The sequence below is a fragment of the Ranitomeya variabilis genome, chromosome 1, assembly GCF_051348905.1.
Source record: "Ranitomeya variabilis isolate aRanVar5 chromosome 1, aRanVar5.hap1, whole genome shotgun sequence".
NCBI classification, from domain to species: domain Eukaryota; kingdom Metazoa; phylum Chordata; class Amphibia; order Anura; family Dendrobatidae; genus Ranitomeya; species Ranitomeya variabilis.
The window spans coordinates 1,023,499,439-1,023,518,785 of record NC_135232.1 but is presented as its reverse complement, the minus strand read 5'-3'; the positions used below and the strand labels follow the sequence as shown (position 1 = coordinate 1,023,518,785).

Sequence of the window (19,347 nt, the reverse complement as noted above, 5' to 3'; positions counted from 1 at the left end):
GGTATGTGTCGCAGAGGTGCTCTGCGCGGTAAGCCCGAAATGATATGGTTATGCTGGGACTTACAGTTCCACAAGAGTTTGTTGTGTTGACTTATAAGGGCGGGCTTATAGGGTTAGCTGGTGAGCTGGACGGGACTGGCTAACCACACACACTCCCATCTAGGGGAGTGGTTACAACCATATAATGTGACTGAGGTCTGGTCACATGGGTCAGAGTGTATGGATCTGGGTGGTCCATGTGCAAGGTCCTGGATGGTCTGTGTTGGAGTCTCCTGGGAGTGGAGACGTCCTGGAAGCACTTAGAAAGACTATGGACCTGAATGCTCAGAGTGTTGGATTATCCTGGGATGGACTGGAGTCCTGCAAGCACCTGGTGAGAGTTTGAGTCCTGGTGGTCTGTGTTGGAAGCTCCTGTGAGTGGAGTCTTCCTGGAAGCACCTGAGAGACCGTGGACCTACAGAGCCTGGGACGGCTTCTGTGCTGGCGTAGCCAGGACTGACATGGAGTCAGCGTGAGGAGTGGAGCTCCTAGAAGGTAACCCTGGACAAGGGGATTGTAATATATGGCAGAGAAGTTTATCTGCTGCATGAACAGACTGGTGGTCGTGACAAGTTCGTGGATGTAATGAAATAGACTGTATGTCATGTGGTTTATGATGTTTAATAAACCGGATTAGACTGTTTAAGTGGAGAAATCGTGCCTGAGTGCTTAAATCCCGTGCCAAGCGAGTGTTCCCCAACCCACTCAGGTAGCGTTTCACCACATTACACAGAGTTTCTGCCACAAACAGAGTCATCTTCCTCTTGTGCTCAGATGCGGACTTGTTTTGTTATTGGTATTTTACAGTTGGTAGTTGTGGCTGTCGCCTTGGTTATGTACCCTATCTATCCATCTGTGAAAGGTTGTTTTGAATATTGAATTTGAATTATAGTAGAATAAAATTGGATTCAACCTGCCATGATTAATTTTATAGCCTTAAACTGAAGAAAGAAGCAAGTCTGTTTCATGTACGGTCATATCGGTAGGAGACTACCTTGATGTGGCGAGTGGGCTCACACAATTTGATCAACATTTAAAATGATAGAAAATGTAGCAGTAATTTAAAGTCATCTTTAAATTCAATAACTGTATATATCTGATACAGGAAAGATATATATCTTGGTACAGTGTTAGCCAGTAGATAGAAAAATATTTAGAATTGAGAGTCCTCAGTGGTTGATACCTTTTAATGGCTAACTGAAAAGTTGGTAACAAATTGCAAGCTTTCGATACTACTCAGGCCTCTTCATCTATGCCTGATGAAGAGACCTGTGTAGTCTCGAAAGTTTGCAATTTGTTACCAACTTTTCAGTTAGCCATTAAAAGGTATCAACCACTGAGGACTCTCAATTCTAAATATTTTTGTATATATCTGAGCATATTTTGTGTCATATAGTTGGTTACACCCTGGGAAGGTTAGATATGCGAACAGCAGGTACATTGGACTGAGGATCCACAGGCCAACAAAAAACAACTTTTTTTATGTTTCTTTGATGAAAATAGGCAAATATTACTAATTTTGGGTCGAGAAACTCAAATATACCCACAGAATTGTTTAATTAGCTCTCGTTTTTTAGATACACGCCATGGAAGTATGTGCTGTAGGTAGCGAGAAGAATTCATTACAAGAGTATAAATTGCACAGTACAGTACACATATTTAGTATCGCCGCGTCCGTAACGACCCAACCTATAAAACTGTCCCACTAGTTAACCCCTTCAGTAAACACCGTAAGAAAAAAAAAAAAAAAACGAGGCAAAAAACAACGCTTTATTACCATACCGCCGAACAAAAAGTGGAATAACACGCGATCAAAAAGATGGATATAAATAACCATGGTACCGCTGAAAACGTCATCTTGTCCCGCAAAAAACAAGCCGCCATACAGCATCATCAGCAAAAAAATAAAAAAGTTATAGTCCTCAGAATAAAGCGATGCCAAAATAATTATTTTTTCTATAAAATAGTTTTTATCGTATAAAAGCGCCAAAACATTAAAAAATGATATAAATGAGGTATCGCTGTAATCGTACTGACCCGACGAATAAAACTGCTTTATCAATTTTACCAAACGCAGAACGGTATAAAGAAATTCATGAATAGCTGGTTTTTGGTTATTCTGCCTCACAAAAAACGGAATAAAAAGTGATAAAAAATGGTCACGTGTCCGAAAATGTTACCAATAAAAACGTCAACTCGTCCCGCAAAAAACAAGACCTCACATGACTCTGTGGACCAAAATGTGGAAAAATTATAGGTCTCAAAATGCCACGTATATAAGTGCCACGTATTTAAGTGCCACGTATAAGTGCCACGTATTTAAGTGCCACGTATAAGCAAAGTAATGATGGTAAGCAGTCTTCACAAGTGGAGTAATTGGTCTTCTTTGGTTGGCAAATGTCACATAACCACACACGTAACAAAAATTGTTAACAATATTTGCACATTTACGAGGCATTTTCAAAGTGTAAATTCTCTCCACAAAATTACTGCAACAAGAGAAAGAGACTTCAATTAGTACAAACTATGCAGACACAATTTATAAAATGGCTGACATTGGTTCAACAGGTCTGTAATCAGGTTTACCAATACACATTTGTTGAAAATTCAAAATTTCCCTATTTTCCTGCATAATAATCTTAAATGACCTGTATCTCAGCAACAAGAGCTAATAATGATTTTTAAGTAACATATTCGTTTTTAGGATGCTAAAATTATTACAAACCAGCTATTTTCATTTCAGAAACATTTTCACTGTTGGCCAGTGGGATTTGTAAATGCAATGATGATTATCTGACGTTTTTCTCTCCCCGATTGTAGACTGCAGAACTTTATGGGCCGAGAGTCCATACTGATGCAGCTCCAAGAGTGTGTGAAATCTTCTAATAAACATCTGATAGTCTTACATGGGCAGCCTGGCAGTGGGAAAAGTGCTCTATTAGCAAAAGTGTCTGCAGCCGCTTCATACTGGGATGCCTGGTAAGGTTTTTTTCATACAGTAATCTATATTCTATGTTAAAATGTGAATTATAGGTTTTATAATCTCTGCTTTTCAAGATATTATGGTATATAGGATCTACAATCCAATTCCAGATTATGTTACAGAAAGGGTGAAGAAGCATATGACTGGTTGCCATAGACTAGCGCTATGAAATTACTTCTAATGGAAGTAGATAAACCCTGATGAGACATTTCACAGCCCATGTGGCCTATTAGGACATATGTGGAGAGTCTATAAATCAGAATGAAAGCATCTAACTAGAAGCTGCTCAATCTCTGACCAACTTGTATCAGCCATGTATTACATGGACAGCTTTTTAGATAATGCTCCATTTCCACAGTAGCTGATAAAATGTAAAGTCAACCTCATTGTCCCTGGGCATAATCAGCTTTTTGCCTTGGTGTTTCTAAAAAACAAAGCAGATGATTTCCATCACGGCTGTAATATTTAAGGAAATGTTTATTACAGTAATAATGATAATTATTAATAACTAGAATAATATTTATAATAACAACAAAAACATGTTTTTTTATTAATATTATCCAGTTTTAGCCTAATAATATGAATAAGTGTAAAAGGGTGTATAAGCAGCGATTCATCATTCTGTAAAGTATCTATAGTGAGTAATGATCTGCTGATTTTACATTTGTGTAGAATTTTGAAATATTTTCATTCTCCTTATAACAAACAGGGACCTGAGATTGGTGACTCGCTTTATTGGCACTACTGGGGACAGCCGAAACCCTCGCCTATTGCTACAAAGTCTGTGTTACCAGATAGCCGCCATATTTAACCTGAAAACACAGTTCTCTGAGGTACTAGTCATATAGGTATATGATCATCATATAGAGCCACGCATTACCAGTACTAAATCAACTATATATGTAAGGCATAGGAGAAACCATGCAAAAATCTGCCTGGGCTGTGACAATGTAATCATAAACAATGAGTCAAAAGCCAAAAAAGACACTGTCCGTAAAAGTTCCAATACTAAAGAGGATACAAGAGCATGAGAATGACCCCATAAAATCATAGTGCACATTTTGTCCATTGTGCTAGTGTCCCTCCAGTTCACCACTGGTTCACATCAGGGCAAAATCAGGCCCAGGTCCACAATATGCTGTTTTAAAAACCACTTCTTTACCAATAAATTGATAATTATTTTAACAACTTGACACGTGAGCAATAGTGCTGAAATATTGATCTTCTCTCACTACTCAGTGGTAGTGCTTATGACATAATAATAGTAATAATAATTTTATTTCTGTAGCGCCAACATATTCCGCAGCACTTTACATTTTAGAGGGGCCTTGTACAGACCATAACAGACATTGCAGCATAACAATAATCACATAAATCAACGGATACCAAGAGGAGTGAGGGCCCTGCTCACAAGCTTACAATCTATGCCCTAAGGAAGGCATACCAAAAAGAAAAAACTGAAGATCTAAACAATGGGGGAGGATTTATGAAATGGAATTGATCTTCAACTGTGTAAACACTTACCGTAACTTTCTGTGTTTGCTTTCAGATGTACAGTAATGTAGTAAAACAGTACAACAGTATGAGGCCCTAGATTCCATCCACTCTTTGAAATGGATTGTCCATAGACTAAGTGCCCATTTACCATATATTTGTGCATTCGTATTCCATTATTTTTAAACTATTTTAGAAAGTTCAAGCATATTCATATTGAAAAGCATAGTCCATTGTCATTTTCAAAATGAGTCTGATGGTGACATGAACATCGGCACGCTGCCATATACATCTAAGCAATACGCTCACATTTCTATAAGTATGTAAGTATTGCATCTTCATTACTGATTCTCCAGTGCCTGTACTCTTAACAGAAAGATGAAAACTGACTCAGAATATACACTGGGAAAAATAAGTATTTGATACACTGCTGATTTTGCACGTTTTCCCACCTACAAAGAATGGAGAGGTCTGTAATTTTTATTGTAGGAACACTTCAACTGTGAAAGAATCTTAAAAATTGTATGATTTTTACATAATTAATTTGTGTTTTATTGTATGAAATAAGTATTTGATACAATAGAAAAATAGAACTTAATATTTGGTACAGAAATCTTTGTTTGCAATTACAGAGGTCAGACGTTTCCTATAGTTTTTTGACCAAGTTTGCACACACTGCAGCAGGGATTTTGGCTCATTCCTCAATATAGATCTTCTCCAGATCTTTCAGGTTTCAGGGCTGTCGCTAGGAATCACTGAATTTCAGCTTCCTCCAAAAACTTTCTGTTGGGTTCAGGTCTGGAGACTGGCTAGGCCACTCCAGGACCCTTGAAATACTTCTTACGGAGCCACTCCTTAGTTGTATGTTTTGAGTCATTGTCATGCTGAAAGACCCAGCTACCACCCATCTTCAATGCTCTTACTGAGGGAAGGAAGTTGTTGGCCAAAATCTTGTGATGTATGACTCCATCCATCCTCCCTTCAATACGGTGCAATCGTCCTGTCCCCTTTGCAGAAAAGCACCCCCAAAGTATGATGTTTCTGCCACGATGCTTCACGGATGGGACAGTGTTCTTCGGGTTGTACTCATTCTTCTTCTTCCTCCAAACACGGCGAGTGGAGTGGATACTAAAAAGTTCTATTTTGGTCTCATCTGACCACACGAGCTTCAAATGGGCCTGGACATGTGCTGGTGTGAGCAGGGGGACCTTGCATGCCGTGCAGGATTTAAATCTATGACAGCGTATTGTGTTACTAATGGTAATGTTTGAGTCTGTTGTCTCAGCTCTCTTCAGGTCATTGATCAGGTCCTCCCATGTAGTTCTGGGCTGATTACTAGCCTTTCTTAAAATCATCCTTACCCCACGAAGCGAGATCTTAAATGGAGCTCCAGACCAAGGAAGATTGACAGTCATCTTGTGTTTCTTCCATTTTCTAATAATTGTGCCAACAGTTGTTGCCTTCTCACCAAGCTGCTTGCCTTTTGTCCTGTGACCCATCCCAGCCTTGTGCAGGTCTACAATTTTGTCCCTGGTGTCCTTAGACAGCTCCTTGGTCTATGCCATGGTGGAGATGTTGGAGTGTGATTGATTGATTGAGTGTGTGAACAGGTGACATTTATACAGGTAACGAGTTCAAACAAGTGCAATTAATACAGGTAATGAGTGTAGAGTAGGAGGGCTTCTTAAAGAAGAACTAATAAGCCTGTGAGCATCAGAATTATTGCTGGTTGGTAGGTGATTAAATACTTATTTCATGCAATAAAATGCAAATTAATTATGTAAAAATCATGTGATTTTCTGTTTTTTTATTTCCAGATTCTGTCCTCACAGTTGAAGTGTACCTACGCTAAAAATTACAGACCTCTCCATTCTTTACAGGTGTGAAAACATGCAAAATCCGCAGTGTATCAAATAATTATTTTCCCCAAGGTACATATACAGTATACTTGGTAAACATAGTGGTGCTTGATTTAATTGTTGATTTCTGATATATGTTTAAAATGTAACTTTTTTTTTTTAAGAATCTTAAAGGATTGATAAATGAGTTCTCCACTGTTCTAGAATTGGCTACTAAAAGCAGACCCCTCATGGTAATCTTGGATGGTATAGATGAGTTATCAGAAAGTGAAGCATGTCTGTCCTGGATTCCTTCAGAACTACCCCCACATGTATATTTTATTGTGTCTGTCTCATTTGTGTCAGACAGTGCCTCCTTTAGACATTTACAGGTAATTCATAGTATTATTTTTTATTGTTTTTTTTATTGCACACATTAGGAAACCTAATGTAGGTAATTTTATTTGTATTAATCTCATAATTTTATAGTTTTTCAAAAATTGAAGGCAGACATAAATCCATCAAGTTCAACCTATATCCTAACATGTTGATCCAGGGAAAGGCAAAAAACCCCAAGAGGCAAATGCTGATAGCCTCATATTAGGGGAAAATTTCTTCCCTAATCCAAATATCACAATCAGATTAGTTCTCTGAATCAGCATACCATCAAAGAATCTGGAACCCATAACCTATAATATAACATTTTTCAAGAAAAACATCCAGGTCCTCCTTGTACTTTTTATTGAATTGACAATTACAACATCATATAAAAGAGAATTCTAAAATCTCACTGCTCTTGTAGTAATTAATTGCTTTCTGTGACTATGATGAAACCTTCTTTCTTTTAGACTAGGGATGTCAAACTGATATATACAGAGAGACAAAATTAAAAAATTGGGCAAAGTTGTAGGCCAACCTTGATATTTAATAAAAAATTCTACAATTGAGGAAGTTTTTCCTTATAAACAAATATAACGATGAACCTTTTCATATCAAAACAAACTTAAATAGGTTGTCCCACAAATAAGGTACATTTTAATTAATAGATCTTAGAATAAAATAAACACATAATCACAAATGGGGCATTCCGGAATAATATAATATGTTTTGTAGCAGCAAAAAGCATATGGCCCAATTTAAATATGTAATAACAAAGTATAAAAAGCCTTGAATTAATAAATAATACAGATACTAAAGTATGATGCCAACACAAGTGCCCCCCAAACACAGTATGATACCCCCATAGTGAATTCCTCCACAGTACCCTACAAAAACAGACTATGCCCACCAGCAAGGTATGGTGGCCCCAAAAAGTATGATGCCCCATCTGTGATCCCCACACAGTATAATGGGTCCCACATAGTTCTCAATACAGAGTAATGTGCCCCATATAGTCCTATAGTCCTCCTTACTTTATAAAGGGCCCCACATAATCCTCCATACAGTTTACTGGCCCCATATAGTCGTCCATACAGTATAATGGACCCTACAAAGTCCGTTGTACAGCATATTGGGCCCCACATAGTCCTGCATACAGAATAATGGGCCCCACATTGTCCTCCAGACAGTATGATGGCCCTACATAGTGCTCCATACAATATAATGGGGCCCACATAGTCCTCCATACAGAATAATGGCCCCACATAATCCTCCATACAGAAAAATGGGCCCAAAGCAATCCTTCATACAGTATAATGGCCTCAAATAGTCCTTTATACAGTATAATGGTCCCGCAAAGTTCTCTATACAGTTTAATGGGCACACATAGTCTTCCATACAGTATAATGGCCCCAGATAGTCCTTGATACAGAATAATGGGCCCCACATAGTTTTCCATACAGTATAATGGCCCACATTGTGCTGTATACAGAATAATGGGCCACACATAGTCCTCCATACAGGATAGCAAGTCCCACATAGTCTTTCATACAAAGTAATGGGCCCCACATTGTTCTCCATACAGTTTAATGGTCCCACATAGTCCTCCATACAGAATAATGGGCCCCACATAGTCCCCCATGCAGTATAATGGCTCCACATAGTCCTGCATAAAGTCTGATGTCACCACATAGTCCTCCATACAGTATAATGGGCTCCACTTAGTCCTCCATACAGAATAATGGGTCCCACATAGTCCTCCATACATTATAATGGACCCCACTTTAAAAAAACAAATGCTCACCTATCCTATTTTGCCAAAATAGAGATGCCATCAAACGCACTGTGCTTGACGCAGAGGGAGAATGATGCAGGATGGAACAACAGCTGATGGCTTCCATCATTGCCTTAGACTGTGTCAGCATCCAAGATTACAATACAGTTGTGATGCCGGGGTGGGAAGGGGGGTTGCGGTGTTGGCATCACGGGCCTAATATAATCACCCCAAGAGACAGATTTGTCCCGCAGGCCAGAGTTTGACATGTGTGCTCTAGATGTAGAGGATGTAAGAATTTCATAAGAAAGATTTCTGTACTGTCCCCTTATCTATTTGTGCATTTTAAAAAGATTGCCCCTAAGGCTACTTTCACACTAGCGTTTTTGGCTGCACGTCGCAATGCGTCGTTTAGGAGAAAAAACGCATCCTGCAAAGTTGTCTGCAGGATGCGTTTTTTCCCCCATAGACTAACATTACCAATGCATTGCGACGTATTGCCACACGTCGCAACCGTCATGCGACAGTTGCGTCGTGTTTTGGCGCACCGCCGCCACAAAAAAAGTTACATGTAATGTTTTTTTGTGCATCGAGACCGCCATTTTCGACCGCACATGCGTGGCCGAAACTCCGCCCCCTCCTCCCCGGTCCTTGCAATGGGGCAGCGGAAGCGTCTTAAGACTGCTTCCGCTGCCCACGTCGGGCATTTTTTTCACAGTATGCATCGGTACGTCGGGCCGACGCAGCGTGACAGCCCCGTACCGACGCTAGTGTGAAAGCAGCCTAAGCCTTCATTATTCCAAAGTGAATAACCCTTTGTTTGTAAACGTGTCTTGGTATTATAGTTTTCTCATTCCCTTAATAACCTTGGTCACACTTCTCTGTGCCTGCTCTAGCTCAGCTATTTCCTTCTTATTCACTGTATGGTCTCATCAGTAACTTGTATAAGGGCAAAGATATGTTCTTGTCATTATTATCTATGTCACTTTTAATGCATTTCATGATTTTATTTGCATTTGCAGCACCTGCCTGACTCTGGTCACTAAAGTTGAGTTTGCTGTCCACCCATACACCCAAGTCTTTGTCAGTGACAGTTTCACCCAGTTTTTTTACCCTTTAGAACATAATTGTACATTTTATTTCCTCTATGCAAATGCATGACCTTACATTTTATCTACATTACACTCCAACTGTTATTTCTCATCCCAAGCTTCAAGCTTAAAAAATCTTTAAAGACTCCATAGTAACAGGGTGTGTACCACAGGACTGGAGTATAGCAAATGTGGTGCCAATATTCAAAAAGGGGACAAAAGCTGAACTCGGAAATTATAGGCCAGTAAGCTTAACCTCTACAGTGGGTAAAATCCTGGAGGATATTCTAAGGGATGCTATACTGGAGTATCTGAAGAGGAATAACCTCATGACCCAGTACCAACATGGGTTTACTAGGGACCGTTCCTGTCAGACAAATCTGATCAATTTCTATGAGGAGGTAAGTTTCGGACTGGACCAAGGGAACGCAGTGGACGTAGTGTATATGGACTTTTCAAAAGCTTTTGATACGGCGCCACACAAAAGGTTGATACATAAAATGAGAATAATGGGGATAGGGGAAAATATGTGTAAGTGGGTTAAGAGCTGGCTCAGGGATAGGAAACAAAGGGTGGTTATTAATGGAGCACACGGTTAGCAGTGGGGTACCACAGGGGTCAGTATTGGGCCCTCTTCTTTTCAACATATTTATTAATGACCTTGTAGGGGGCATACAGAGCAGAATTTCAATATTTGCAGATGACACTAAACTCTGCAGGGTAATCAGTACAGAGGAGGACAATTTTATATTACAGGATGATTTATGTAAACTAGAAGCTTGGGCTGACAAATGGCAAATGAGCTTTAATGGGGATAAATGTAAGGTCATGCACTTGAGTAGAAGTAATAAGATGTATAACTATGTGATTAATTCTAAAACTCTGGGAAAAACCGTCAATGAAAAAGTCCTGGGTGTATGGGTGGATGACAAACTCACATTTAGTGGCCAGTGTCAGGCAGCTGCTACAAAGGCAAATAAAATAATGGGATGCATTAATAGAGGCATAGATGCTCATGAGGAGAACATAATTTTACCTCTATACAAGTCACTAGTTCGACCACACTTAGAATACTGTGTACAGTTCTGGTCTCCGGTGTATAAGAAAGACATAGCTGAACTAGAGCGGGTGCAGAGAAGAGCGACCAAGGTTATTAGAGGACTGGGGGGTCTGCAATACCAAGATAGGTTATTACACTTGGGGCTATTTAGTTTGGAAAAACGAAGGCTAAGGGGTGATCTTATTTTAATGTATAAATATATGAGGGGACAGTACAAAGACCTTTCTGATGACCTTTTTAATCATAGACCTGAGACTGGGACAAGGGTGCATCCTCTACGTCTGGAGGAAAAAAGGTTTAAGCATAATAACAGACGCGGATTCTTTACTGTAAGAGCAGTGAGACTATGGAACTCTCTGCCGTATGATGTTGTAATGAGTGATTCATTACTTAAATTTGAGAGGGGACTGGATGCCTTTCTTGAAAAGTATAATGTTACAGGTTATATATATTAGATTCCTTGATAGGGCGTTGATCCAGTGAACTAGTCTGATTGCCGTATGTGGAGTCGGGAAGGAATTTTTTTCCCCAATGTGGAGCTTACTCTTTGCCACATGGTTTTTTTTTGCCTTCCTCTGGATCAACATGTTAGGGCATGTTAGGTTAGGCTATGGGTTGAACTAGATGGACTTAAAGTCTTTCTTCAACCTTAATAACTATGTTACTATGTTACTATATTAAATTATCCTTGCCTGTGTTAAATAACTTGCAGAGTTTAATATTATCTGAAATTCTACTTTGTATGCCCTCTACAAGATAATTAACAAATACGCTAAAAAGAAGAGGACCCAGTACTGGCCCCTGAGATATCCTGCTGTTAACTGTGACTTATTCAGAGTCTGTTCCATTTCATTTTTTCCTATGATTGAGCCAGTTAATAAACCAATTACACATATTTCCCCTGGTTCCATTGTTCTCATTTAATGTAACAATCTTTTATGTGGCACTGTCCTCTTGATGCACATGTGACTCGGAACCAACTGTAAAGGCGGACTTCATTTTTCACAGTCACTCTTCCACTCTTCTATTGCAGTAAGCTTACAATCAGCTAATCGCACCACCAATCAGTTTACACATCCACACCACACTTCTTACTGCCACCACTTGCATTTTAGTTACAGTAGGTCAGCAAGATGCCTGGCCTGGGATACACACTCGTCACATGTGCCTGGCCTGGGATACACACTCGTCACATGTGCCTGGCCTGGGATACACACTAATCACATGTGCCTGGCCTGGGATACACACTAGTCACATGTGCCTGGCCTGGGATACACACTCGTCACATGTGCCTGGCCTGGGATACACACTCGTCACATGTGCCTGGCCTGGGATACACACTCGTCACATGTGCCTGGCCTGGGATACACACTCGTCACATGCGCACCTAGCTTCCTCAAGCATCCAACAGATACACTGTTTTCACTTTGGCATATGCAGGGTAACACAACCGAGCTATATTTTTGCTCTCCCAGTTTGTGGGTATGCTTAGAAGAGAAAGGAACAAATATATTAAATTTCAGATTTAATACACAAAAGGTAAAGTGCTTACAAAGTTAGAAAGTGATGAAAAAAACAAGAAGACATGCACACAAGAACAAGGCAAATCAGCATGAAATAAAAATGAATGAATAAAAAAAGCTCTTATGATTAGTTGAATGAACAAGTACTTGTAGATAAGTTTGGACAGACAAATTAGCGTATCACATCCGATGTTAATGACACTGTGCTCCAGCTCTGCCGCGAGTGTGAGCTGAGTATTGGTGCTCTGATCTCCGATCCTCTCGCATCAGTGAATCGCAGCACAGCTGCTGAGGAGACGGAGAAATTCATTTCTCCATCTCCTCTATTGCCAGCTTTCACGGGAATCTCACTGCACTTGGATAATATCCGAGTGCAGTGCGATGTTTCACACGCACCCACAGACTTGTGTGGATGCGTGCGATCCAAATCTCGGATGCAATAGGCATGAGAAAATAACCTCTGATGTGAGCTGCCCTAAAGAGTAACATTGGGCCAAGTGCAATTTTTTATAATTATTCTCTTGGGATCTGTCCTTGAGTTTTTCTGGATGACAGATTTTAATTGAGTCCCATTTACACCCCTCACCCATTTTCTTGGTCAGGTGGGAGGAGGTTGGCTAATTGCATGCAAGAAAAATTAGGTGCAGGACATAATTCTAAAGTATGTAATATTTTCCCTACAGGTGCTTCCTGGTGGAGTAACATGACCGTCATATTTTCAAGTATTGCAGTTCACTCATTTCCTTAATAATCTTGGTCACTCTTCTCTGCACAAACAGTAGTCCAGCTATGCCCTTCTTATACACTGGAGCCCAAAATTGAACACAAAATCCCAAGAGTGCTCTGATTAGTGACTTGTATAGAGGCAAAACTATGGTCTAGTCACGAGCATCTATGCCTCTTTAATGCATCCGTGGTTCTATTCGCCTTGGCTGCAGCTGCCTGTAACTGATCACTAGAGTTGGATTTGCTATCCATCCATATGTCTAAGGGTACCGTTACACTAAACGATTTACCAACGATCACGACCAGCGATACGACCTGGCCGTGATCGTTGGTAAGTCGTTGTGTGGTCGCTGGGGAGCTGTCACACAGACAGCTCTCTCCAGCGACCAACGATGCCGAAGTCCCCGGGTAACCAGGGTAAGCATCGGGTTACTAAGCGCAGGGCCGCGCTTAGTAACCCGATGTTTACCCTGGTTACCATTGTAAATGTAAAAAAAAAAAACAACACTACATACTCACATTGCGGTGTCTGTCACGTCCCTCGCCGTCAGCTTCCCGCACTGACTGTGTCAGTGTCGGCCGTAAAGCACAGCACAGCGGTGACATCACCGCTGTGCTCTGCTTTTACTTTACGGCCGGCGCTCAGTCAGTGCGGGAAGCTGACGGCGAGGGACGTGACAGACATCAGAAGGTGAGTATGTAGTGTTTTTTTTTTACTTTTACAATGCTAACCAGGGTAAATATCGGGTTACTAAGCGCGGCCCTGCGCTTAGTAACCCAATGTTTACCCTGGTTACAAGCGAACACATCGCTGGATTGGCGTCACACACGACGATCCAGCGATGACAGCGGGAGATCCAGCGATGAAAGAAAGTTCCAAACGATCTGCTACGACGTACGATTCTCAGCAGGGTCCCTGATCGCTGCTGCGTGTCAGACACAGCGAGATCGTAAGAATATCGCTGGAACGTCACGGATCGTGCCGTTGTAGCGACCAAAGTGCCACTGTGAGACGGTACCCTAAGTCTTTTTCATTTTTACCTAGTGTTTTACCGATTAGTAGATAATTATACATTTTATTTCCTCAGCCCAAGTACATGATCTTACATTTATCTACATTACACTTCAATTGCAATTTATTAGTCCAAGCCTCCAGCTTACTTAAATCCGTCTGTAATAAAATTATCCTCCGTGTTAATAACATTGCAGAGTTTAGTATAATTTGCAAATAATGAAAATTCTACCTTGTGTGCCGCCTACAAGTTCATTAATAAATATGTAAAATAGAAATGGGCCAAATACTTACCCCTGTGGTATCCCCACTGCTAACTGTGACCCAATCCAAGTGTCTTCCATTAAAAGCCACCGTCTACTTCTGATCAAGGAGCCAATTTTTTAACCAAATTACACACATTTTCCCTTATTTCCATTGCTCTCATTTTATGTGTGAACCTTGTATGTGGCACTGTACCAAATGCCTTTGAAAAGTCCAGATAAAGGACATGCATGGCATTACTCTGCTCAAGTCTGGAACTCGTAGAAGCTTCTCATAGAAGCTGGTTATATTTCGATTCCTTTCCTCACAAAGTAAAAGATTTGAGGTAATTTGGGCTCTTTTCAAAGACATTGCAATTTTTTTCAATAATTTGTCTAAAAAAAGTCTGATGTCTATGGAGTATGTGATCCGTTCCTGGTGATCATCAAATCAAAACTCTAATGTCTTCAAATGATGTGCCTCTTTACTCTCTGATATAACATTCTTCACTGAACCCCTTTCTCTTATGTACTACTCAACATACATCACGTAACAGTAAGAACATGCACAGATCTCCCATTTTTTCCACTTGTTGATGTTTGTACTTTTTGTTGCAGAAACTTACATTAAAGCAAAACATTATTCAGATACCACCATTAAATTTAGAAGAAATAAATCATATGATTGACTACTGGCTAAATAGAGATTGTCGAAAACTCACTGGGTTCCAAAGAAAAGTCCTGCTAGAGTCTTGTGCTCAATGTCCTCTTCCACTCTATTCACTGTGCTCTTATATGGAATCACACGAGTGGACCTCTTATACTCCAGAAAGGGAAATCCTTCTATATCCTGATATCTCTAAGATGTTTTCGTGGCTTCTATCAAGACTAGAAAAAAATCACGGTGACCAAGTGATAAAAAAAACAGCTTCATACATTTCACTGTCCAGAAATGGCATCACGCAAGAAGAACTCTTGGATTTGCTATCACTTGACCAAGCTGTAATGGATGAAATAATTAAGTACCAGGGAGTTGCTGTGCCAGTGTTTCCAGAAGTCCTTTGGATCAAGCTACGTAAAGATTTTGGAATCTATTTGGTAGAACAGAGGACAGATGATAGCTATGTCATTAACTGGGCTCATGACCTATTTAGGACTGTGTGTGTGAATAGATATGTGAAGTCAAAAGATTATCAACTTTCTATCCATTCTGCATTCACCGACTACTACCTAGAAAGTCGAAGTCGCCATTGCCTTAATAAAAGTAATGCACCAATCATGCCACTGTCATGGGAGATCAAATGTGAAAACCAAACAGTCCATGTGTTTAACCTACGCAAAATTCTTGGAATATCATACCATATGTTGCAGTCTAATCAAATGCAGCGTCTCGTGACCGAGTGCATATTCAATTATGAGTATCTGCTAAACAAAGCCTGGGCTACCTCCATTGTGGAAATCCAGGAGGACATAAGAGCAGCCATTAATCCTGAAAAGTAAGGCATTTGGTATGGAGGAAAATGTATTTGACCAAAAGTAGATGTACTGGTATCTATTGAATGGTTATGAATAGCGGGACACTGTCAGCACAAAATGATTGCTCAAACCAAGTACAGGAGCTTGGTGCACCCTTGGTGTGACCAAACATATAAATGCACTTTCCCACCTATTTGTTTGCCCTTTAACTTCACCCTCCATCTTCTTTGATCGACAGCTTTGATTTTATAGATCCAGAAAAGTGCATAGATAGGTGAAATACAAGTAGGTTGGAAGGTGTACTTAAATATATGACCACGCCAAGAGTGCAGCGAGCGCCTGTACTTGGCTTGAACAGTCATTCTGTGTTGACAGACTTCCTTTAAGGATAAACGATTCCTTAAAAATTCATACTGTTGCTAGTGGGTTTTCGATTCAATGTTGTATTTGCTGCATATAATATATGGAGGCAGAAATACTAAACTATATTCTAATATTTCAGCTACCATTGACTTACCGGTATATGTACTGTGCGTTAATAGAAATGTTATCCTTTGCAACAAAGAAAATGTTCAAAGCAAATATTGCATATGTACTTTACAGCTTTATTCCAGAATCTGTTACTCTTTTTACACTGATTTTATCTTCTTGAATTTTTTTTCCAAATTCATGTAGATGTCAATTTTTGGTCAATTTTTCTATTGTATTCTTTCAAGTTTTATGACTATTACTTATAATATATACGCTCGGTCAGACAACCAACTTGTACCCCTAATAATTCTATGGGGCTGGTCACATGTCTAAGGTTTTTTTATGGCACAAATATCTGCAAAAGTAAATGGAGACATGTTGGTTTTTGATCTGAGTCATAGACCAAACTCAACCATTCAACTCAGGGGTTAGTGGGAATTACAACGAGCAAAGGGATGAAACCAGTGTGACATCCAAGTTTTGTCTGTTTTTTACTGTTTAACGGGTAGGATAAGCTTGGGTATGTTTGGGAGAGGGTTGCATAAGAGAAAAATGGATGCCAGACAGATGTCAAAAATGGACACCTGGACCCAAAATGGATTAACATCAAATCCACTACACTGTTGAAAAATGGTCTTTTTTCCAGTATGCAAACAAAACTGACGTGTGAATGAGGCCTAAGTAATTTTCTCTAAATTTAAATGGTTGCACCGCTTAATGATTTTATAAGATGTTTTTCCTTTTAAATGATTCTGTTATACATATTTCATAAACATGATGCTTGTTCATCTCTTATGTAGCAAGGCGAACAAGGGTGGGAGAAATAATAGCCCATTCATAAGGCTGCTCTGCGTGTAATGTAGAGGGGTTATTTACCAAAACTGTTCAGAAGAAATTGTGTCTTTGTTGCAACCAATCAAAGCTCACTTTGCATTTCTTTAACTACTCTTTTTAAATAAAAGTTGTACCAAGATTGGTTGTTATGAGTACAGTTGAGCGAATATTTTCGGAATCGGTCGGCGAAACGAAATTTTAATTTGCCACATTCGTGTCATATTGATACCCTATTTGTGCCAAATTTATGTTTGACGTTCAATTCTGACCATATTCGGTTATTTGGTTATGACGTTTGTTTGGTGAATATTGCAAATACGATATTCGCTGACAATCGTAATCGGAACATTTTTAAAAATTCGCTCAACTCTAGTTATGAGCACAAAAGATGATTTTTTATTTTAGTCAATTTTTAAAAATCTGCCACATAGTTGTCTGTCTATATCTTTGAAAACACCTGTGATGCTTTAGGGACATCTTTTGCTGGCCCTAAAACTGATTGCTGACAATGATGCTGTGGGATGAATCCTCGAAGTGGTTGTAATGACAAGCAGCTCTGCTGTTCCTCCTTCTTCACACTGACTGCTGTGAGATGAAAACTGGAGGTGTTTGTAATGACACTCAGCTCTGCTGTATTCTACAGTTTTTGCACAGATCGGGACTAGGAGCAGAGCTGTCTGTTATTATATCTCACAGGAAAAAACATGTTCTTCTGACCTTCTAGGGATATATTCTTTTTACTCCCTGACGTATCCTGCTTATGATCAGTCAACATCATGTACAGGAAAAAGTACGTACCTCAGATTAAAATCTCTGCTAATGACTAGGGTTGAGCGAAACGGATCGGTCAATTTCATAAGTCGCCGACTTTCGGCAAAGTCGGGTTTTGTGAAACCCGAGCCGATCCCAGTGTGGGATCGACCATGCGGTCGGCGATCTTCGCGCCAAAGTCGCGTTTCATATGACGCTTTAACCGCCATTTTTTCAGCCAATGAAGGAGTGTGGGCAGCGTGATGACATAGGTCTCGTCTTGCTTTCTGCGGCGTCACAGGGGGTGGGGGTATAAATGCCATCTTACCGTTTTGGATGTAACGATTTACACTGTCCGAGGAAGAGAGAGAGAGAATAAAAAAAAATATCCCCATTGACTTGCATTGGGTTTCGTATTTCGGTCGGCCCCCCCGACTTTTCACAATAATCGGCCGATTTCACACGATCCGACTTTTGAGAAAGTCGGGTTTCACGAAACCAGACTCGATCCTAAAAAAGTAAAAGTCGCTCAACCCTACTAATGACCCTTGAATGTATCATGAATTATAACCTAAATTTTACTAGCTAATATATCTGCTATGTAAATGAATAATTAATTTTAAAAAACAAAAACTTATTATTTTTTTCAGCTCTGCATGTTGTGGCCAGTTTAACAAGCAAAAATTCATGAAAGTTCCTTTTTAAGGGGTTTTGCACCTTCTATCCAAAGGCCGATTGAACATTTGTGTGAACACAACATCCTAATATAGGTCTATAGAAGATCCACGGCCACTCCGTATATAGCGGTCCATACTCAGACAGTGAAACATGGATGTGTGCCTTATAAAGCATCATCCCAGCCAAATATTTGTAGATTTAGCAGACGTGGTTTCATATTTCTTATTTTGCTTGAATGTGTTCTGTACATTTCCAGTGAGTGTGAATGCATGGATCAAGTTCTCAAGTTTTTATTCCTTTCTCACAAAGCCTTGTATCAGTTACCACAAGCACTATTGTACTCGAGCAGTAAATCAGCCACAGTTTGACCTACCAATACTATTACATCACGGTACTTTATGCTTTCTGATTGACAGGCCAATGCTTGATTTGAATCTTCTACTTGAAACTCTTCAGTTATCCATGAAGGTGCTAAGGAAGGACCCATGTCAGCTGGCGTCACAGCTTACAGGACGTCTGCACCAGATAGATGCCTCGGATAAACCTGTTGCCCCTGGTAGGACTAAATAATAATACTTATAAATAATATAAAAAAGTAAAATGGAAGTAGCACTCCAATGGAAATATGTGAGAAATGTGGACTTTACTCACCCAGATACAACGTTTCAGCATCTCATTTGAAGCCTTTCTCAAGTTTGAGAAAGTATTCACATGCAAAGCTGAAACAGATTAGCCTTCTAATGCTCCTAGATCTTTCAGCAGCTTTTGATAAAGTTGACTAATGCAATAAAAATTATAGATTTGTGATGTTATGTGGTATTGATGGCACAGTTCTCCAGTGGTTAAATTCCTTCTTAAATGGCAGACCACAATAACTGTTTTTGGCTCATTGCCCTCCTTACCACTTCACATTATGGAGTGCCAAAGGGCTCAGTATTACCTCCAATGCAATTTACATGTTATTGCATTACTATTAAG

The 19,347-nt window shown here is 39.8% G+C and overlaps 1 protein-coding gene across 1 annotated transcript in view; it reads left to right on the top strand.

The window, feature by feature from the left end:
• The window catches only part of LOC143793014 (uncharacterized), a 195,081-nt gene that overhangs the window by 125,231 nt on the left and 50,503 nt on the right, over window positions 1-19,347 (top strand). The window contains exons 14-18 of the mRNA XM_077279566.1: window positions 2,860-3,018; window positions 3,732-3,855; window positions 6,540-6,746; window positions 14,779-15,656; window positions 18,786-18,925. Coding sequence (XP_077135681.1) covers window positions 2,860-3,018; window positions 3,732-3,855; window positions 6,540-6,746; window positions 14,779-15,656; window positions 18,786-18,925 — 1,508 coding nt within the window. The remainder of the gene's footprint in view (window positions 1-2,859; window positions 3,019-3,731; window positions 3,856-6,539; window positions 6,747-14,778; window positions 15,657-18,785; window positions 18,926-19,347) is intronic.